The sequence below is a fragment of the Salmo salar genome, chromosome ssa03, assembly GCF_905237065.1.
Source record: "Salmo salar chromosome ssa03, Ssal_v3.1, whole genome shotgun sequence".
NCBI lineage: Eukaryota > Metazoa > Chordata > Actinopteri > Salmoniformes > Salmonidae > Salmo > Salmo salar.
The window spans coordinates 29,355,787-29,379,503 of NC_059444.1; the positions used below are offsets into that span (position 1 = coordinate 29,355,787).

The 23,717-nt window shown below is 45.6% G+C and overlaps 1 protein-coding gene across 7 annotated transcripts in view; it reads right to left on the reverse strand.

The window, feature by feature from the left end:
- Nucleotides 1-23,717, reverse strand: part of LOC106599680 (zinc finger protein 521) — a 146,197-nt gene that overhangs the window by 120,750 nt on the left and 1,730 nt on the right. For 5 of the 7 annotated variants that reach the window (XM_014190971.2, XM_014190967.2, XM_045714713.1 and 2 more), the window contains one exon: nucleotides 9,039-9,095. Coding sequence is in view for 5 of the 7 variants with exons in the window: in XM_014190967.2 (XP_014046442.1) it covers nucleotides 9,039-9,095 (57 nt within the window). In the remaining 2 variants the exon portion in view is untranslated. The remainder of the gene's footprint in view (nucleotides 1-9,038; nucleotides 9,096-23,717) is intronic. The other 2 variants (XM_014190973.2, XM_014190969.2) reach the window with 1 other exon arrangement.

Below are 23,717 nucleotides of genomic sequence, written 5' to 3' on the forward strand. Positions count from 1 at the left end.
CTGTAGCAGTGCCAGTGGTGGGCTGACGACCGTGAACCAGGACTACCATTCTATGAACCAGGAAACTATAAACACTCAGGGAGACAGACAGACAGCACCAATAACCAGGTGATACTACAACACTACTACAACACAACAAACTCTGCATCGCTCGCTAATTTATTTTAAACATCTCCATTTCGAGAACAGTAAAAAACAAAACACATATGGTAAACTGGAGGGACAATATCAGCAGCATCTTTCAGATTCAGCAGGCAGCATCTTTCAGATTCAGCAGGCAGCATGGCCTGCAGTCCTTTCTCTCTCTCCCCCTGTTGTGTCTCTCCCACTTCAATACAATAAGGCTGATTACAAAGACATACTCACAATTAAACAATCATGGCCCGCACAGGTCTAACTCCCAAAGCTTTCTGGGGAGTAGAAGGAGCCCTCTCTACCCTGACTGGCAGCCATTTTGAGCCCCTTGCCAGTTCTCTTCGCACATCGTCTGAAAACTCTGGAGGGAACATTAGGAGCAGGCCTCCTTTCAGTCTTTCTGCCTAGCACACAGTTAAGAACGCTTAAGGACCTGGGCTGGGCAGGAAGTAGTGCACTAACGTGTCTGTGGCAGTGTGTTGGCATGATTCCAGGTCGTACATATGCGGGTTACATGTTGGCCAGCCATTTTAAAGTACTGGTCGGTCAGTGGGGTGCTCTTAAGATATTCCTCAGAGGAGAGACGTTCCAGAACTCAAGGCCACCCAGGATTTTTCCTCCCCCCCACCCCTATACTCCTCTCCTCTTCACTCCATTCCTCTCCACTTGCAGCCAAGTATTGATGTAACATCACACCCACCATTGTCCTTCCCTCTTGACGACGGAGGCTCTCGGAACATGCCCTCTAAAAATATCAGTGCTGTGGTTCCCACTGGGACCAGAGAACAGAAGGTGTTTCAAGAAAATTAAAATCCCAATCCTCGCAGATGCAGGCCTCGCCGAGCTCTCTGATGGGAATACTGCTTTTGACTGAGGCCAAACGCCACACAATATACACTAATGATTCATCCACACTAACAGGCTCAGCAGCAGAGCAGAGCACAGCTCCAATTGTGCCAGGAAAAACACCGTGGCTGAGAAACTTTTCACAGGCACCGAAAGGTCTAGTGAAATGACATAGCTTTTTGTTAAAGACTCAATTAATGGAAGCCTCTCATGACATTTTTTTGTCTATTGAATGGTTATAGTGGGCCATTCCGTAAATGAAGTCAGATTATGCTTTGGGTTACTCATTTAGGAATGCACAGCAAAAGGCTAAAAATACAACCTTAAATTATCCGATGAAAACATAAGATTTGACACCACTAACGTGGATCTAATCCGGGGTCATGGCTCTCTGTACAGCAGACGGACCCCATAGTCGCCCCCATGATCTGTTGTTGTCTGGGTAAAGTGCTGAACATTGGGGGGCTTGACAGTGACATTACAAGGTCACGGCCATCCCAGGACCAGGGATTAGAAGCCTACCACATCACCAGATCAATACCGAGGATCCTGGGCCTCTCTGAGCCTCTCGGAGTCTCTCGGAGTCTCCTACAGTAATCCATCAGATCATGACATCCTCTTATACCAGGTCTCTACAGGCTGGACAGAATATCAATACATCTACTGCTGCTTGGAGGGGCTGACAATCACACACAGGAGATAGCATAGATTTGTGCAATATGAAGATTTTTCAGATTTTCTGCTTTGACTTGTGCTGCAGTGGCCATTTTTGGCTTCCATTGGTGTGGAGGTTTTTGTATTTTGAGGTTAGTTCTGAGTTTTAATGGTTGCTCATTGCTCACAGCAGTATAAGGTCATCAGAATTCATGAGCGATGGGGGAAAAAAGGCGTTAATCTGTATTTAATACACAAAATCCATATGTTGAGGTCAGGTCGGATATCTGGATATTTGTTAAATAAGACCACAAAATCCATCTACATAATAAACTGCATGCATTGTCTATACATTTTCAAACGCTACAGAGGATATGATTTGGAGCTAAAAGCTCATAGATGATTAATAAATCAAAATGTGAAATTCGGGACAGCGATTGACGCCATTTTGAGTTGCCCAGAAATGCCTTCCTGGGGTCCATTCTTCATCCCTCTCCCTCTCGGCTATCTATTGAAGTACACTTAATATTCCACAACTTATATCTTGTGGGTCGCAGCCCCCCAAACCACACACCTTCATATTATTGAATATCTCTGCTCCTAAATATTTATAATGTTTTAATTGATGTTCTCCTTTCTGCTCCCTTCACCCAAACCAGGGAACCAGCAGGGCTCCAGCAGAGCCGGGCCCCCCACGTCCCCCCTACTGAGCACTTAGAGAGACAGGTGGGGCCGTACTGGCAATGGGGAGAGGGGAAGGAGAGGAGGGAGGGAGGGAGGGAGAGGTAAAGAGAGAAATGAAGGAAGAGATGGGGGTTGAGAGAGAGAGAGAGAGAGAGAGAGAGAGAGAGAGAGCAAGAAAGCGACAGAGATGGAGAGACAGAGATGGAGAGACAGAGATGGAGAGACAGAGATGGAGAGAGAGAAAGAGACATCGAGAGAAGCAGAGTAAAGGGGAGCGAGAGACAGTGAGACGTTTTACGAGAGGTAGGCGGAATTTGTCTGACGCTATAGCTCTTTCCATGCTACACTGGAGGGCTCTCGGTTATTTCGAACTCAAATTCATTCATATCCATCCACAACATAAAGGGTGAAGACATTGCAGTAAATATCGCCCAAGGTGGTGCCATGCTCTCGCCTGCTCCATCTGTACTGTACGTCTAGTTCCATAAAGTTCAATATGAGTCCTTCTTTGTGCAGCGAAAGACCTCAGCGCTAAAAGCAAGCGTCATTACCATTTCATCCATCTCCATACTCATTTCCTCTCATATCCAAGAGATTCAGATCTTGTAGATGGTCCCTCCCTCCCCTCCTTCACCATGCTAAAACCCCCACCACCCACCCCCAAGTTCAAATTAAGAATTTATTTTAACCAGCGAGCAGCTTCTGTCGACACATGTCGGCAGGCCTGATCAAAGGTGTGCAAGCTCCTTTATCAGTGTGGAGGGCTGTCAGCAATAGGAGGACATTAAGATTGAACAACCTTCACACGGATGCTGCCTTCCGCCACCTCATTATTTAAAAATCTAAAACTTTAGATTTTTTTGGAGAGAGAAGAGAGGGAGATCACTTGCAATATAGGTCACACAGCCAGTCACATTACAGTACAGTCTAATGCCACATGTGAAAGCCTCAGAGTGTATCTATCTCTCCATGCTCTCCTCTCCTCCTTTGTGTGGCTATATGGGATTTGGGGTCCCTCCATTAGCCCGTCACATCCACTGATCCCAGATCATTAAAGCCTTGTCATGATCTAGCTCTGAGACGCTGGGAGCAGAGAGATCAACTGATACCACATTATTAAAGATTGTCATGTGTTAATGTGGAGAGGCTACAGAACAGAATGTTTTTAGCAGGTCCTAGATCAGATCGTCATGCAATGCAATGAGATCAGATTCATAAATACGTACTGATGGCTTATTTGACTGCATGTGTGTGTCTGAGCTCTTTGGATGTAGATTCAAGGTGTTATTGGAGAAATCGACAGTATGACTTTATTATGAAAAGCAAGTATAGAGTTGTTTATACCGTAGCTATTATATATTTACAATCACGTTGTTTTCTGAGCTTGACATAATACAGATTTAGGATCTTCATTTGATCACTCTTTTGTTGCTGAGAATTTTCCTGCACAGCACTGAAAACATGCACTAAAACACGGTTATATTAACAGTATTGCACTTTTCATGTAGCCAAATTTTGGCCAGCTAATAGCCTAACCAGCGATCAAGCAATATTATGGACGCAGGATTAATTTGCTGTGACAATACTGTTCAAGTTAAGATCCAACATCTGTATGTCACAAATCAACATGCAGCATCTTTATGAAATGTTCATGATTTATGTGGCGAGAAAGAGAAAAAGCTGCCAAACTATAACTGGAGGAGTTAGAAAAAACAACAAAAACAAGCCAGTAGCTTATATGATAAAGGAAGCAGCACATATCACAGGTAACACAGATGGCATCATTCGCCATTGTTGCATCAAAAATGATATAGGTACACAAAGGAAAGGAAATCAAAGGCAATGAATAAAGAACATGATTAGAATCCTTAAATTATGATCCATCTCTCTCTCTCTCTCTCTCTCTCTCTCTCTCTCTCTTGCTGATTTCTTAGCTTCTCTCTCTCTCCCTCTCTCTCTCTCTCTCTCGTTGATTTCTTAGCTTCTCTCTCTCCCTCTCTCTCTCTCGTTGATTTCTTAGCTTCTATCGCTCTCTCTTGCTGATTTCTTAGCTTCTCTCTCTCTCTCTCTCTCTCTCTCTCTCTCTCTCTCTCTCTCTCTCTCTCTCTCAGGGAGTGATACTATTGAACGAAGCACCTTGCCATGCCATTAGTGCAGTCAAACAACAAAGGAAATGAATAATAGAGAATATGATTTGAGAAGTGCTGGAGTGAAAGAGTCCTTTCCTCTTCCTGCTGTATGTAGAGAGCCCTGCAGTGCATTGATCTGTGGCTGGTTTAGCCCTCCTCCGCCGACGCTACCACTAGCTTGCACTACAGTAACAAGTACCTCGCCACCCAGAAAACCCTCAGATCTAACACACTCTTCTACAGACATACACACACGCACGTACGCACAAACATGGATGCACAGACACGCATGTAAGCGTGTACACACACACACCCTTTCTCTCACACCCAGAGCTCAGTCCACTCCACTTTTAACTGGAGCAGGCAAACTCTTCCACAAAATGGCCCCAACCAGCCACAGTCAGAAGTAAAAGAAAAGTGTACATAAAAGGGAGAAGAAAGAATGTGGAGCATGTGGTTATAATTACACACAGGCAGTGGAGGCTGTGGTAAAGCCAAGCTGTGGATCTTAAGCCTTCTCTCCGGGTAAAAAAGCACTCTGCCTCATTAAATCTCCCATATCATACTGTTCCTGCCCTCCGCACTAGCTAACTATAACGCTGGCTTTCCTCTTTACCAGAGAACCTCTTTTGTTATCATTTCCCCCTTTTCCTATTCTGCTACACATCAAACATAAGTGTGGTGTATAGAATAATAATACGCTAGGTACCTGGCTGTAGGACACAATGAACACACAGGCTCATAGAGGAACACTGCTGGGGGTCTACTTATGAGCCAAGCACTCGACACACCACGTCTGATTTAGCTAGGGCCTTGTCAAAGCCCTAATGGGTATTGTGAACACGTCAATCACTGATTAGTGGCCTACGAGCATGAAAAGATGCTGATTCATTGTTTCAGTTGTTTTTTGGGGGGGGAGTTTTTTTTTTACATCCAAAGGCTCTTGATTGGGCACAATGGGCAGTGGTCTAACCATAAGATCCTATGCTGTTGGGTTTGAAACCCATACTGTTCTTGATCATTGGTCCAAAACTGTATTTTCTGAAGGCCCCACATGGCAGGTCAAATCAAATCCAATTAAAATAAAATACAAATATTTGTCACATGCTTTGTAAACAACAGGTGTAGACTAACAGTGAAATGCTTACTTATGGGCCCTTCCCAACAATGCAGAGAGAAAGAAATAGAGAAATAATATAAAAAAAGTAATAACACATAATAATAAAACTAATAATAAATACATAATGAGTGGTGATAACTTGGCTATATACACGGGGTACCAGTACCGAGTCGATGTGCAGAGGTACAAGGTAACTGAGGTAGATATGCACATATAACAACAAGGAATAAAGTGGCTAGGCAACAGGATAGATTCAAAAACAGTAGCAGCAGCATATGTGATGAGTAAAAAAGAAAGTTTACGCAAAAAGGGTCAACGGAGATAGTCCGGGTAGCTATTTGGTCCACTATTTAACTAACTATTTAGCAGTCTTATGGTTTGGTGGTAGAAGCTGTTCAGGGTCCTGTTGGTTCCAGACTTCATCGGTACCGCTTGCCGGTGCGGTAGCAGAGAGAACAGTCCATGACTTGGGTGGCTTGAGTCTATGACAATTTGTATTGCCTTCCTCTAACACCGCCTGGTATAGAGGTCCTGGATGGCAGGGAGCTCGACCCCAGTGATGTACTGGGCCGTACGCACTACCCTCTGTAGTGTCTTGCAGTCTTACGCCAAGCAGTTGCCATACCAAGTGGTGATGTAATCAGTCAAGAGGCTCTCAATGGGGCAGCTGTATAACTTTTGGAGGATCTGGATCAAGTTGCAGAGGGAGGTGTTCAGTTCCAGGGGTCCTTAGCTTAGTGATGAGCTTGGAGGGCACAATGGTGTTCAACGCTGAGCTGTAGTCAATGAACAGCATTCTCAAATAAAGTAGGTGTTCCTTTTGTCCAGGTGGGAGAGGGCAGTGTGGAACGCGATAGAGATTGTGTCATCTGTGGATCTGTTGGGGCGGTATGTGAATTGGAATGGGTCCAGGATGTCTGGGATGATGGTGTTGATGTGAGCTATGACCAGCATTTTAATGCATTTCATGGCTACAGATTGTGAGTGCTACGGACGATAGTCATTTAGACAGGTTGCCTTGGCGTTCTTCTGACGAGTGTCAGAGCCGGTGTAGTAAAATTCAATCTTAGTCCTGTATTCACGCTTTGTCTGTTTGATGGCTCGTCGGAGATCATAGCGGGATTTCTCATAGGAAACAATGGGGTGACTTCATTGATGGCTTTTTGACAGTCCGTGGAGCCTGGTCCTGGGTGAGCAGTATGTCCTGTGCCGCCAACTCGTTGAAGTAGAAATCTTCATCTAAATCGATGTTAGTGATAGCTGTTCTGATGTCCAGAAGCTCTTGTCGGTCTTACGATGTCCAAGACATTATGTGCAAAAAAAGCTAAAAGAAAATACACAAAATAGCAGAATTGGTCAGGAGCCACTAAAACAGCAGCTATCCAATCCAGAGCCATTCTGAAGGTGGATTTACATGAAAGTTGTAACAAATTATTCAAAACAATAATCTCCCATATCTTGGTAAAGTTCTGCAACTTCTACTAGGATCCTATAGACTGCATCTGACGAGGGGGTTAAAAGAAAAACAACCAGACGAACTCAAATGAGAAAAGTGAGAAATTAATTTGTGCACACTCTTGATTTCTCCACAGGCAAACATCGATCGTGTCGCTGCTGTCTCTCTCCCTTCACTCTGGAGATGGTGGCTAGAGGGAGGAGGTGCGGAGGAGAGGAGAGAGAGGCGTGTGTGCGTGTCTGAGGGGGTCGTTGTAATCAGGGGCTCTCATTAGCCCGCCGTTGGCTGTGGATGACAGAAGGTCTCCCAGGGAACCAGGGGGAAACGGGCTCATAAGCCCAGCGCTTCTGCTGGGGTGGCTGAGGACGAAGCCTGCCTCTCTCCCCAACCAACTCCCACAGAGCCTGGCTCTCTACCTCTACCAAACACCAACCAACATGTAGACGTACAGACCCTGCTTATCTACCAAACGTTAAGCAACACCCAGGCATTAATATAAAATACTACAGCTGTAGACTAGACTGACATGGGCCTGAATAAAACACTTACGCAAAAGCAATAGCCTAAGACGACTGATGGAGACTGGCAAACACTGAACTGTGGGAGGGGGCTGAAGGAAAGAGACCTCCTCTCAGACACCTTGCAAAACCAATACAATGACCCATCCCCATAGACATACTGTAGTGAAACGGCCCTTGTGTTTCCAGTTTCTGCATGGGGATATCATATCTCTGTCTGAAGGGGCCCAGAGAGCGAGGGGTAGGTGGGTAAACACGACTGACTCTACCGCCAGGTGCCAGGCAGTGTGTGTGTGACTGTGAGAACCCAGAGTCCTCAGCCTGCTGGGCAAAGCCATCCATATCAGGTTTAAAATAACCACACATGAGACTTAACCTTCCACAGAGACAAATGAAATGAAAGAACGGTCGCGTGATCAGGAGCAGGCTTCATTCATAGTGGGCTCTCTGTGAGCCTGACCTGGATTACTGCTCTGTTCCTGGAGGGCATACGGTGAATGCCACACCAGCAGACAGGACACATTCATCTGCTCTGTGAGCTGTATTCTACCTCTATCTGAGGTTGGGAAACAAAGACGTGAACACACACACACACACACACACACACACACACACACACACACACACACACACACACACACACACACACAATGCATGCATTTCACAGCATCTGATGTAACGCTCTCTCAAACAGACATGCACGTATGGACACACACACGCACACACATGCACACACACACACATGCATGCACGCACGCACGCACACACACACAGGTGAGCCAACACACAAGGAGCAGTAACATATCCGAGTGGTTGAAACACACTTCATTCCTCTCTGGAAAGACGATAGATCACACACACACGCGCTCCACTTTCCAGTCCAGAATGTGAAGCAGAATCTGGCCTTACAGGAGACGTTGAATATGGCGATGCTCCTTTAAGCTCAGGAAGCAGCCATTCAACCTGCCATTCACCAGCTTTTCAAGCTCGATAATGTCAAAATCAGTTCGCTACTTACTGAAGAATGGAGTTTCGCTGAGCAACTATCGTCATTACTGCCGTCACAGTCGGTATGTACATCTAAATAAGAAGCTACGTGCAACTGAAAAAATGCCTTGTCTGGAAGGAATCTAAGTATTGTTTTTGACCAAGTGCACATGTACCAAATCCAGCAAAAAAACTAAATGATATTACTGATATTGCAGGAGGTGTAGAAAAGGTGGATTTAACACATGCGCACTGATTCTTTCCAGACAAGGCATTTTTTCGGTTGCATGCACCTCTTCACTTAGTACATACCGGCCGTGACTATAGTTTCTCAGAGAAACGGCAGTAAAGTACTGAACGTATTTTGACATTATTACGCTTGTAAAGCTGGCAAATGGCAAGTTGAATCACTGCTTCCTGCCCTTAAAGGAGAATTGCCATATTCAACATCTCCTGTAAGGCCAGATTTTGGATCACCCAAAATGATCAAATATGAAATGGAGTATTACCGCTCGGAATCGCACTCTGCCCAGGACTGTGCTGCTCCTCTGTCACATTGTCTTCTACTGCCAGAAAGAAAGAGAGAGAGGGGGAAGAAATGGTTAACAGCAAAAAAACTACAACAACTTTACGCCTGTCAGACACATTGAGACTTTCTTTCCTTTTTTTGTTACTTTCTTTTTATTATTTACTGTTAAGGCTTTTCTGTATGGAAACTCGAGGAGATTTTAACAGCTCAACCAGTGCTTTGGGAATCCACACAAGCCTTTCATATGTACGAGGTTTGGCAACATGGCGAGCAGCCACCCACGTAAATAACATATAGGACTGAGTAATGACAATATGAATTATAAAATTCTCCCAAGAAACCCTCTCCCAACATCAACAGTGACCAACTGAAAAACGCCTTGATGACTGCTTAAGTGAGAGGAGATTTCTGAGACAAAATAACACCCCAGGTATTAGACAGGAGATATAGACTAATACATACGCTTCAGCAAAATGGTACTGTCACACATCTATAAACACTGCAGTTTAAACACAGTCTCTGAACAAATATACAGTACATATTTACTTTTTTTTAAGGACTTTACAGTATATGAATTGTTTTTGTAACATTGATACTACAGTGATATTAACAATTTATCAGATTCTAAGATATTTATAATTGGATTTATATTTTGTAGTTTTGAAAGACCGTGTTAATATATTCGTCCAAGGCCAGTTCACAACATGCACCTAAATATGGCATATTTGTGCGATTCTGAATGCAGGACCGTGCATTCAGATCAGGCCCCAGTCAGTCAGTGACTTGTTTGTAACTGAGTGCTTGTCAAAGGAGTGATGGTTTGAACAGCGCTCAGACTAATTCATTAGCTACATGGCAACCAATCCTTCTGACACGATGTGGTATTATTGGCATTGGCTTTGACAAACATGACTTTAGCCTGTTCAAGAGGTAGGAACCTTTTTTCGCAGGGGGCCTGCTTTGAACTAGGTGACAGGTAGGGGGGAAAAGAGTTCCTTGCGGCATGTCAAGTACAAGGTACTAAATGGATTTCAGCAGCGGGAAGAGAACAAAAGACTCTCCCACCTGTTCCCTGTAAAATGAGGGTCTCACCGTTCCTCCCCAGCAGTTGAAATGCATTCTCCATTATGCCTTCTCAACCCAGCCTTTCATTTCCCTTCAGCAGAGAGAAAGGGGAGGCTGACAGGACCTCCCGGCAGGGGGAGAGTGGCAGTGTGACTGCCAATGCCAGAAACCAGCTAGCGACACTTTTTAAAAAAAAAGACACCAAATATCCCATACTTTGCATAATTAAGGCAGGGATCCTATCCACTTCCTCTAAGGGGGGCTGGAGTCAATGTAGAGAGTGGTGTCAAGCAGCTTCTTCTGAAAATGGTACACTCTTATAAAAAAATGACTATCTAGAAACTACAATGGTTCTTCAGCTGTCCCCATAGGAGAACCCTTTGAAGAACCATTTTGGGTTCCATGAAGAACCCTCCACAGAGGGTTCTACATGGAGCCCAAAAGGGTTCTACCTGAAACCAAAAAGGGTTCAACCTGGAACAAAATAGGGTTCACCTATGTGGACAGCCGAAGAGCCCTTTTGGAACATTTTTTTCTAAGAGAGTAAGAAAGAGATAGGAGTAGCGATGTCTCGAACCACTGGACAATATTGAACAAGAGTTGCATGTAAAGGAATTCTAAAAATCTGTCTTTACGACGTGCCATGTTTAGGAAATGTGTTTAATTCCACAAATGGAAGAAGAAAAGGTCTGCACTCCTACCTGAGTCAGACACCATTATCCAATTTCAGGGAATAAAAAAGGCCTTTAGTTGGTCAGAGCTCTGTTAGTTCATTTGTTAAACACATTACTAACATGGAAAGGACGAGGAGTAAAAAAAATATATAAAACAATTCACTTTTATTTAACCGGGTAGGCCAGAAGTTCTCAATTTACAACTGCGACCTGGCCAAGATAAAGCAAAGCAGTGCAACACAAACAACACAGAGTTACACATGGGATAAACAAACGTACAGTCAATATCACAATAGAAAAATCTATATACAGTGTGTGGAAATGTAGTAAGATTAGGGAGGTAAGGCAATAGATAGGCCATAGTGGCAAAATAATTACAATTTAGCAATTAAACACTGGAGTGATAGATGTGCAGAAGAAGAATGTGCAAATAGAGATACTGGGGTGTAAAGGAACAAAAAAATAAATAACAATATGGGGATGAGGTAGTTGGGTGGGGTATTTACAGATGAGCTGTGTACAGGTACAATGATCGGTAAGCTGCTTTGACAGCTGATGCTTAAAGTTAGTGAGGGAGCTATAAGACTCCAGCTTCAGTGATTTTTGCAATTCGTTCCAATCATTGGCAGCAGAGAACTGGAAGGAAAGGCAGCCAAAGAGGAGTTGGCTTTGGGGATGACCAGTGATGGGATGATACCTGCTGGAGCGCGTGCTACGGGTGGGTGCTACTATGGTGACCAGTGAGCTGAGATAAGGTGGGGCTTTAAGCAAAGATAAGCAAAGACTTATAAGCAAAGACTTATAGATGACCTGGAGCCAGTGGGTTTGGCGACAAATATGAAGTGAGGGCCAGCCAACGAGAGCATACAGGTCGCAGTGGTGGGTAGTATATGGGGCTTTGGTGACAAAACGGATGGCACTGCATCCAATACACTGCATCCAATTTGCTGACTAGAGTGTCGGAGGCTATTTTGTAAATGACATCGCCGAAGTCAAGGATCGGTAGGATAGTCAGTTTTACAAGAGTATGTTTGGCAGCATGAGTGAAGGATGCTTTGTGTCACGACTTCCGCCGAAGTTGGTGCCTCTCCTTGTTCGGGCGGCATTCGGTGGTCGACGTCACCGGCTTTCTAGCTACCACCGATCTACGTTTCTTTTCCATTTGTTTTGTCTCGATTGTACACACCTGGTTCCCATTAAGTTATAATTTATTCCCTATTTAACCCTCTGGTTCCCACATGGTTTTGTGCGTGTTTGTTCTTTGTTTAGTGTTCTTGACTTCTGTGCGCTGGTGTGTTTTTCCCTGCGTGGACATTTTTGTTGTTTCTTTTCGAGTAAAGTACGTCTTTTACTCAGTTCTGTGTCCTGCGCCTGACTCCGTCCTACCGCTGCACACTGACATCTGATAGAAACACGCACCTCATATGGAGACAGCAGGTGCACCCAGTCCTCCGTTACCAGTGGAGGAGCGCGTCCAGCAGCACGCGACGATCCTCCAAAATCTTGGCACAACCATGGAGCGATGAGAGAGAGGGGGTTTTCCCACACCCCTATCAACTTCACCCCAACCCACACCGCTGTCCACCCCTCCGTCACCTGAACCCAGTGGGATTCGGCTCTCGCTCCCGAGGGCATATGATGGGACGGCTGCCGGGTGCCAGGGGTTCCTGCTCCAGATGGAGTTCTACCTGGCGACCGTCCACCCGGCTCCCTCGGGTTACGAGAGCATGTCCACCCTCATCTCCTGTTTGTCGTGGAAAGCGCTTGAGTGGGCCAATGCCGAATGGGGAGGAATAGACGCAGCGTTGGTCCGCTATGAGGATTTCACCCGCCGCTTCCGGGCGGTCTTCGATCATCCACCTGAGGGGAGAGCGGCGGGGGAACGCTTGTTCCATCTCAGACAGGGAATGAGGAGCGCACAGGACTTGGCACTGGACCTCAGGACCCTGGCAGCCAGCGTGGGATAGAATGAGAGGACCCTGATCGACCATTACCGGTGTAGTCTACATGAGGATGTTCGTCAGGAGCTGGCATGCAGGGACACCACCCTTACCCTCGACCAGCTGGTGGATTTATCCATCTGGCTGGATAACCTGTTGGCCACCCGCGGACGTCCAGATCGGAGTCCGTCCATTCCATCCCCCAGCACCTCTGATCCTACACCTATGGAAATCGGAGGTGCTGCTCTAAGGGTGACCGGAGGCGGGGCCGTTTCCTGCACCACCTGTGGCCGCAGAGGGCACACTGCTGGTCGGTGCCGGGGAGGTTCCCCAGGGAGTCGAGGCAGCAGGCAGGGCACTGGTGGATCATCCCAGGTGAGTAGGCACCCGACTCACCCAGAGCTCCCTGTTGCGCACATGCATGTATGTATAGAATTTCCTGAGTTTTTCCCACATTCCCAGCATAAGGCGCTAGTAGATTCAGGTGCAGCTGGGAACTTTATTGACCGTTCATTTGCACTTAGATTAGGGATCCCTATTGTTCCTGTTGATGTGCCCTTCCCTGTACATGCCTTGAATAGTCGTCCTTTAGGGTCAGGCCTGATTAGGGAGGTCACAGCTCCACTATGTATGATAACGCAGGACGGTCATGAGGAGAGAATTAGTCTCTTCCTGATCGATTCTCCTGCGTTTCCTGTGGTGTTGGGGCTTCCCTGGTTGGCCTATCATGACCCTACTATTTCGTGGCAACAGAGGGCTTTTAAGGGATGGTCACGTCAGTGCTCAGGGGGGTGTGTAGGTGTTTCCATAGGTGCAACTACGGTGGAGAGTCCAAACCAGGTCTCCACCTTGCACATCCCCCCTGAATATGCCGATTTGGCTCTCGCCTTCTGTAAAAAGAAGGCGACTCAACTACCACCCCCATCGACGGGGGGATTGTGCGATAAATCTCCTGGTAGACGCAGCACATCCCAGGGAGTCCCGTGTGGCTCAGTTGGTAGAGCATGGTGTTTGCAATGCCAGGGTTGTGGGTTTGATTCCCACAGGGGACCAGTATGGGAAGAAAAAAAAATGTATGAAATGTATGCATTCACTACTGTAAGTTGCTCTGGATAAGAGTGTCTGCTAAATGACTAAAATGTAAAAAAATGAGTTACGTGTATCCTCTGTCACAGGAGGAGACGGTGGCTATGGAAACATATGTCTCCGAATCTCTGGGTCAGGGATACATTCGGCCTTCCACTTCACCTGCCTCCTCGAGTTTCTTTTTGTGAAGAAGGATGGAGGGTTACGCCCGTGCATTGACTATAGAGGTATAAATCAGATCACGGTGAAGTACAGTTACCCGCTGCCGCTCATAGCCAGTGTGACAGAGTCATTGCACGGGTCGCGCTTCTTCACCAAATTGGATCTCTGGAGCGCTTACAACCTGGTGCGTATCCGGGAGGGGGATGAGTGGAAGACGGCATTTAGTACCACCTCTGAGCACTATGAGTACCTCGTCATGCCGTACGGGTTGATGAATGCTCCATCAGTCTTCCAATCATTTATAGACGAGATTTTCAGGGACCTGCACGGGCAGCGTGTAGTGGTGTATATAGATGGCATTCTAATATACTCCGCTACACGCGCCGAGCATGTGTCCCTGGTGCGCAAGGTGCTTGGTCGACTGTTGGAGCATGACCTGTACGTCAAGGCTGAGAAATGTCTGTTCTTCCAACAGTCTGTCTCCTTCCTAGGGTGCCGCCTGTCCGCATCAGGGGTGGAGATGGAGAGTGACCGCATTTCAGCCGTGCGTAATTGGCCGACTCCAACAACGGTTAAGGAGGTGCAGCGGTTTTTAGGGTTTGCCAATTACTACCGGAGGTTTATCCGGGGCTTTGGTCAGGTAGCGGCTCCCATTACCTCCATGCTGAAGGGGGGACCGGTGCGACTGCAGTGGTCAGCTGGGGCGGACAGGGCTTTTGGTCACCTGAAGGCTCTGTTTACCTCGGCTCCCGTGCTGGCTCATCCTGATCCCTCCTTGGCATTCATAGTAGAGGTGGACGAGTCCGAGGCTGGGATAGGAGCTGTGCTGTCTCAGCGCTCGGGTACGCCACCAAAGCTCCGCCCCTGTGCTTTCTTTTCGAAGAAGCTCAGCCCGGCAGAGCAAAACTATGATGTGGGGGACCGGGAGCTGTTGGCTGTTGTCAAGGCTCTGAAGGCGTGGAGGCATTGGCTTGAGGGTGCTAAATACCCTTTCCTCATTTGGACTGACCACCGCAATCTGGAGTACATCCGGGCGGCGAGGAGACTGAACCCTCGCCAGGCAAGGTGGGCCATGTTTTTCACCCGTTTTGTCTTCACCCTATCCTACAGACCAGGTTCCCAGAATGCTAAGGCAAACGCACTGTCCCGGATGTATGACACAGAGGAGTGGTCCACAGATCCCACTCCCACTCGCTTCTTGCCTGGTGGCACCGGTGGTATGGGAAGTTGACGCGGACATCGAGCGGGCGTTACGAACGAAGCCCACTCCCACCCAGTGTCCAGTTGGGCGTCTGCAAGTTCCGTCTGATGTCCGCGATCGATTGATCTGTTGGGCCCACACGTCACCCTCCTCTGGTCATCCTGGCATCGGTCGGACAGTGCGCTGTCTTAGTGGGAAGTACTCGTGGCCCACTTTAGCTAAGGACGTGAGGGTTTATGTTTCCTCCTGCTCGGTGTGCGCCCAGCGCAAGGCACCTAGACACCTGCCCAGAGGGAAATTACAACCCCTACCCGTTCCACAACGGCCGTGGTCACACCTGTCAGTGGATTTCGTGACGGATCTTCCTCCGTCACAAGGAAACACCACGATCCTGGTCGTTGTGGATCGGTTTTCTAAGTCCTGCCGTCTCCTTCCTTTGCTCGGTCTCCCTTCGGCCCTACAGACTGCGGAGGCCCTGTTTACACACATCTAACGGCACTACGGGGTGCCTGAGGATATAGTATCTGATCGGGGTCCCCAGTTCACATCGAGGGTCTGGAGGGCGTTCATGGAACATCTGGGGGTCTCGGTCAGCCTGACCTCAGGGTTTCACCCCGAAAGTAATGGGCAGGTGGAGAGAGTTAACCAGGATGTGGGTAGGTTTCTGCAGTCCTATTGCCAACACTGGCCGGGGGAGTGGGTGGCTTTCATCCCCTGGGCAGAGATGGCCCAAAACTGCCTCCACCACTCCTCCACTAACCTGTCTCCGTTTCAGTGTGTACTAGGTTATTAGCCGGTCCTGGCACCGTGGCATCAGAGCGAGATCGAGGCACCTGCGGCGGATGAATGGTTTCGGCGCTCGGAGGAGACCTGGGACGCTGCCCATGTGAGCCTGCAACGGGCCATCAGGCAACAGAAGGCGAGCGCCGACCGCCACCGCAGTGAGGCCCCGGTGTATGCACCGGGGGACCGGGTCTGGCTCTCGACTCGAAACCTGCCCCTTCGCCTGCCCTGCCGGAAGCTAGGTCTGCTGTTTGTGGGGCCATTTAAAGTCCTGAGGAGACTGAACGAGGTGTGTTATAGGTTACAGCTTCCCCCTGATTACCGTATTAACCCCTCGTTCCATGTGTCTCTCCTCAGGCCGGTAGTGAGTGGTCTGCTCCAGCAGTCTGAGGTGCGGGAGGTTCCTCCGCCCCCTTTGGACATCAAGGGGGCCCCGGCGTATACTGTGTGAGCCATCATGGACTCAAGGCGTCGGACGGGGGGACTTCAGTACCTCGTGGAGTGGGAGGGGTACGGTTCGGAGGAGAGATGCTGGGTGCCGGTGGAGGAAATCCTGGACCCTTCCTTACTGCAGGAATTTCACCGTCTCCACCCGGATCGCCCTACGCTTCGTCCTACGGGTTGTCCCCGAGGCCGGTGTCGGCGCGCTGCTGGAGCCGCGCGTCAAGGGGGGGTACTGTCACGACTTCCGCCAAAGTTGGTGCCTCTCCTTGTTCGGGCGGCGTTTGGCGGTCGACGTCACCGGCTTTCTAGCTACCACCGATCTATGTTTCTTTTTCCATCTGTTTTGCCTTTATTGTACACACCTGGTTCCCATTACGTAATAATTTATTCCCTATTTAACCCTCTGGTTCCCACATGGTTTTGTGCGTGTTTGTTCTTTGTTTAGTGTTCTAGACTTCTGTGCGCTGGTGTGTTTTTCCCAGCGTGGAAATTATTGTTGTTTCTTTTCGAGTAAAGTACGTCTTTTACTCAGTTCTGTGTCCTGCGCCCGACTCCGTCCTACCGCTGCACACTGACACCTGACACTGTTGCGAAATAGGAAGCCGATTCTAGATGTAATATTTGATTGGAGATGCTTAATGTGAGTCTGGAAGGAGAGTTTACAGTCTAACCAGACACCTAGGTATTTGTAGTATATGGACACAATGTTAAAGTCCCCTTAGAGCCACCGTACATAGATAACTGTGTCCCTGTATCTTTCTGTCTCACCAGTGCAGAAGCCTCGACTCGTCCTGTGGAGACATACATGCCTTAGTGAGTGAGCCTGAGTCCCTGTGAGTCTAATGAGTTTCTCCAGCGCTGTTGAGCACCTTGCATCCAGCATCATTTAAATGGGCCAGGATAGAGGGGGGTTCCTAATAAAGCCCTCATGTTTCGTACAGACCTTGGTTGGGTGGAGGGATTGTGTGTGTGTGTGTGTGTGTGTGTGTGTGTGTGTGTGTGTGTGTGTGTGTGTGTGTGTGTGTGTGTGTGTGTGTGTGTGTGTGTGTGGGGGGGGGTCATTTTGATTACTGTCCCTGTTGGCGAGATAAGTGAGTTGAGGCAGAAAATTCCATTTTACAATGCCATCCAAACTTATACATTACAGGTCTGTCAGCCATGATTCGATGATTTGTCACCACTGTGAACTTATTAAAAGTTTTGGGCAATTAAACAAAACAAGCAATTTACATTATTGTTGTAAAATTGTTGTCCCATCACTCCATGGGAAGTTTTAATGGATTTGACAGCTGCTACCTATGTGGGCCATTGGTCATCCGATCTAACCTGACAGATACACAATAATTTACCCATAGTAACGCTCTATAAATGTAACGAAAATCACTCAGCAACGAACAAAAATACGCATTTCACCAGCAATTGCTGCAATTTTTAACGAAAATGTATAATAATACATCTGACTAATTGAATGAACGTATACTGGAGCTGCCTGATAACCATCTCAATAAGACAGAATCTATTAAGTAGATGAATATATAACAGCATACAAACTGAATATCACTTCAGCAACACAGCTATCAGTTCATTAATTTCACAAGGTACATTGTGTCACTCTGCCAGTAACACACTGCATTTATAATTATGCTGCAATGTTTTGTTGATACAACATACACATGGGACAAAATCAACACTGTTCCTTGGATTTTATACATGTAACAGACAATAATGTAATCTGACAACAAGTGTTGAAGAGTCAAAGGTCCACTGATTAACACATACTATCTAACACACATGATGGCCATTAGGGAGGGATTGGCAGTCCTATGGCAAGAATCAATCCTTCAAAATGTAATCTACAAATGAATTACCAATCAGTAGAAGAAAAACACCAAGAATAAGACTTATGGCCAGATGTCCACAATAACAGCTTCAGTCAATACAGTAAGATGTCTCTTGTGAATAAATGCAGAAACAAATGTGCAAAACAGAACACATTCTAATGAAGAAGTGAATGGGCGCTACGCAATGCAATCGAGTTATCAATTGCTCTAATCCATCAAATGAATTCCTTGTTGCGTGTCTGTCTGTCTGTCTGTCTGTCTGTCTGTCTGTCTGTCTGTCTGTCTGTCTGTCTGTCTGTCTGTCTGTCTGTCTGTCTGTCTGTCTGAGAGAAGGGCTGATACACACACACACACACACACACACACACACACACACACACACACACACACACACACACACACACACACACACACACACACACACAGCCCTGAGTCTGTCTGTTCTTGGATATGCGAGCTGCGACAGCGTGACTCATCTGGTTGGTTACAGAGAGCTCGGACGTTACAGTGTGGAGCACAATGGCTGTGTAATCGGCCCTGACTGACCGGGAAGGAGACTCTCGCCACAGGGACTACAACTCAATTTAGCTGGGGTCACCAGGTCAAACCTCCTCAATTAGTACTAGAGGGAGAGGAGGGGAGAGGACACACACTGCACATGATGAATAACTTTCTTAATGAGCATTATTTGAACAGGTGCTGATTAGTGTCATAAATAATTTGCAAAGGAGAAGCTGTGTGTTAATCTTATGGCATAACGTTTGTAATCCTTCATGTATTATTATCATGTAAACAAGTTATGAATATGAATAGTAATTCTGAAGTAGTTTGAAATCAAATAATACCTTATTGGAAATAATAATACTATCAAAGGATAAATAATCATACCAATATTATGGATATTGGATATTATGATCATATATAATACATGATATGTATTTTATACAAACAAATGCATCAGGAAATCAATCACTGACAGCAGATGGGGGGGGAGACAGACACCATCTCCCCAGCAGTCAGACAAGCCATGACAACAGGAGAGACACATGCCATGAAATAAGAGGAGATATCGGCCAGCTCCCGTGGCACCCAGACAGGCCCGGCACAACTCACTGAGCCCCAGCTTCCCGCATGTCAAGAACACTGACAGCCAAGTTAATGGTATTTCTATGGCTCCATCATCATTTCCTTAATGATAATACTAACCATAGTTTTGTGTCACATTAGAAAAGTGCTAATGGGTGTTATACCACAGATCATTAATTGTAAAAAAAGACTGAAATAGCGGAGGCTTATAAAGCAAAAAAACTGGCATTAGAGATGAATAAAGCTTAAAGTAGAGGAGAATAAAGAGGAGTAGTGAATCTACTCTGTCTTTCACTTTAATTATTAAAACCAAATGAGTGCAGCTCTTATCTTTTTTTTAATATAAATATGAATAGATACTGAATAATTATTTTTCATTAATATTCACAACAACAAAACTCTGAAGCTCTAGTATGGCCTAGTTGCAATCACTTGGTTTTCGTTAGGTAATGACATTTGGATTGTAAAGCAGAAAAAGTGGAAATGGATCCTTTGAGTGCAGCACATCTGCCTAGTTCCACATTGGCCATGTTGGACATCAATAAATGCATTGATATTATTGTACTAGGCACAGATGAAGACATGGTTTAACTATGGTTGAACGCTCAACCTTTGCACTACTTCAAATCACCTCACCTAAATATGACAACAATAAAGCCTGAAATGCAATGACAAATACAAAATGGTGAGGCGAAGAAAGTGTGTTAATCAAGGCAAACTCAAATGTGTTACTGAGCCAAAGCAGGGTTATTTTTGACAGTCAGCCTATATGACACAGACGGTCTATGTTAGCTGTTGATTTTCATAGCATTTTCTTGACTGTAATAGTCATTCATACTATTTCCATATTATGGATTCATATGAACCCATATCAAATGGCATACAGTCTGCTTCTATCCGATGCCAAGCCAAATCCCAGAGTTCACTCATGTAATGATGGAACACATCTCGTGGTAAACATCAAATATTTAAGGTGTATATGACACGACAACGATTTCATGATATCCTGCAATACAGTAACTAAATGGTGCAGAAAATATATTTATATATGCAGACGACGGCTACCCTGGAAATATCGTTGTCAGCCAATGAAAACGTTAGTGGAGTGAGACCGACTTCAGAGAGTGTCATTTGTGCTCTAAGAGAAAATCTTAACTCTCTCTCTCTCTCTCTCTCTGCTCAGGAAGTCTGTGAGCAACGTGGCAGGCAGGCAGGCAGTCATCTACTGTAGGTGCAGATTCTGGACTAGTCTGTCTGAAGGATCCTCGTTCTATGCCTCCTCACTGTGACTGAACAAGCTGCTGACCCAACACTTCGGGCACATCACGTGAAAGCAAAATGACGACGCACCCACTGTAGTTGAGAGATGTAGATAGTCTAGGATTGAGTAAATGTCAGTGATGAGGGTGAAGTGTTTGCATATAAGCGAATGATGTATGGTCTCGTCCTGTGCCATCTATTCCCCTAAGCGACAGTGTCGCCGGCTCCGTCTCTCAGACTTAATTGAAACAGGACTTGTAACGTTGCCCTTTTCCTCGACGGGACCAAAACATAACCTCTGACTCCCTCCAGCATCCAATTGAGAAAGAAAAGAAAGGCGTACACATTCCACAGACAGAAGGAAAAAGGAGAGGCACCATCAAGGCTTTATTCTGTTCTCTTTCTCTCTCTGTACATGCTCTCTCCATGTTGACCGATACCATATGGCCCCGGCCCTGTCGCCGGTCATGATCGGGATTGACCCTCCCTACATGTGCCAATAAAGTGTTATTTTACTGTCCCTGTGAGGCATGGACACTGACCAGTCTCTAACCCACAACACAATGATATTGTCTCTAACCCACAACACAATGATACTGTCTCTAACCCACAACACAATGATACTGTCTCTAACCCACAACACAATGATACTGTCTCTAACCCACAACACAATGATACTGTCTCTAACCCACAACACAATGATACTGTCTCTAACCCACAACACAATGATACTGTCTCTAACCCACAACACAATGATACTGTCTCTAACCCACAACACAATGATACTGTCTCTAACCCACAACACAATGATACTGTCTCTAACCCACAACACAACTAAACACGGACCACTGTCTATTGCCAACACAACAACACAATCGAACACTGACCACAGTGTCTAACCCACAATAACACAACAAATGACACTCTGATCTGGACCTGTGCCACTACCAGGAACGGCAGAACAAGTTTTTTACAGGTGTGCAGGAAAAAACTTTAAGCCTCATTTAGACATTTTTCTGCTTATAATCTCCGACATCTGATAGGCTATTTATTAGTCAACTTGTGTAATAAGAGGGATGCTCACCAAAATAATGTAATAAATCGAATAGAATGAATGCATTAGAATGAATGCATTATCAATAATCTTGATGTTTAGGGACCGGGGAGATTTTCCATGTAAAATGTCCAAGTGACATCAGTTTGACAAGTTTTATGGAAATGAAAATCTGTGAAAACAATCCTACATGTTTCTGATATTATTCCAGTTTGTGTTGGATGCATATTTTATGTGGTTGAAAATGAAATACTGTCAGTTTTTATGTCCCTGAAAATAATTGCACGTTTAGGCTACAAAACACTAAACGCACATTCCCATTCTCTCAAGATGCTGAAAGAAATCAATCATATTTCTCCACTCCTGTTCCCGAGACAAAATTAACATTAGGTCTATAATTGTACTGCAAGAAACAATTATACAGGGTTTAATATTATATCAGGCTACATGTGAAGCCTATAGTCAGTGTCTAGCCTTCTGTTACTATTCCAACTATTCCAACTACAAAGACAGACCCCTGTATCTACTGCAGTAGATTTTCAGAGGGGAAATGCACTTTGACAGACACCACCAAATACAAACAGTGAAACTATGCAAAACCCAAAAAGCATGTCATTTCCATAGCAATTCTGTTTCGAAAATAAAAGCTGTCTTGTGGACATCTGTATTAGTGTGGCTCCATTCTTACAGGCAGAGGTGGACAAAGAACAATAAGCAACATCTGCCTACTCTCTTCTGATTCTGATCCAAACTCCGGAAATATCTATGACGTGTCCACATTTCATGTCAACTTTACTGCGGGAAGAAAAGCAAGCTGTAGGGAACATATGGAAGTAGGAACAATTTATTCAACCAAGCTGTTGCATTTGGATCTCAATAACAACGCAAAAACAAGCAGTGAATGCCATCACTCAGACAAGACTTAAAATATTGCGTGCAGTAACGTTGTGTGACACATACTGTATACCCACACACACTCAACCTAAATCAAATCAAATTGTATTTGTCACCTGCTTCGTAGACAACAGGTGTACACTAAAAGTGAAATGCTTACTGACGGGTCCATTAACAACAATGCAGAGTTAAAGACAACACATTTTAAAGAAATACATTTGAAATAGTGACACTAGGAATAAATACACACTGAATAACTAATAAAAATAACATGGCTATATACAGGGATTACCAGTACCGAGTAAATGTACTGGTGTACGATGTACACACACAGACACATGGATGCTTGCGCACGCACGCACACACACACAAACACACACACACACACACACACACACACACACACATAGAAAAGAATTGCTCACACATACTAAAGAAAAGCATTCACACACACGCCACACACACACACACACACACAAACACACACACACACACACACACACACACACACACACACACACACACACACACACACACACACACACACACACACACACACACACACACACACACACTCACACACACACACTTGTAGCAGATTGGTGAGAACAGATATTGTCTAAGTGATTTGTCTTTGGAGAATAGAAAATGTAATTTCACCTACAGCATCAAAACCAGTCAATGCCACCAACGTGTGCTGATGCTGACAAAAACAGAAATCTATCTATAGAGGCATTGTTGACTGTGCATAGAACCAGCAGACACAGACACACTTGAAAGTCTGTGACAACAATAGTGATATGTGCATGATGCACTCACATTCCCCTCACTCCTGGGTATTGATTTAAAATGGTGGCTGTAGGAATGTTACCACAGACCATGTAATCTTCCTTTGCGATGAAGACTTCCGAGAACAAAACGGGAGAAAGAAAAGCAAAGCAGTCGACAGACCACAAGCTGAGACAGTGAAATTGTGGACAATTATTTGCTGAGCAAAATACAATGCCTGCCAGATGAACTGCAGCTCAACCTCGAACCCCAGCAGCTACCCTACCACAAATACTACAGAGAAAAGTGCTGTGTGTCTGTGTGTGTACGCTTGTATGTGTGCAAGTGACAGGAAGGAAGTAAGTATATATCTCAGAGTAAATTCAACAAAGGTTATAAGT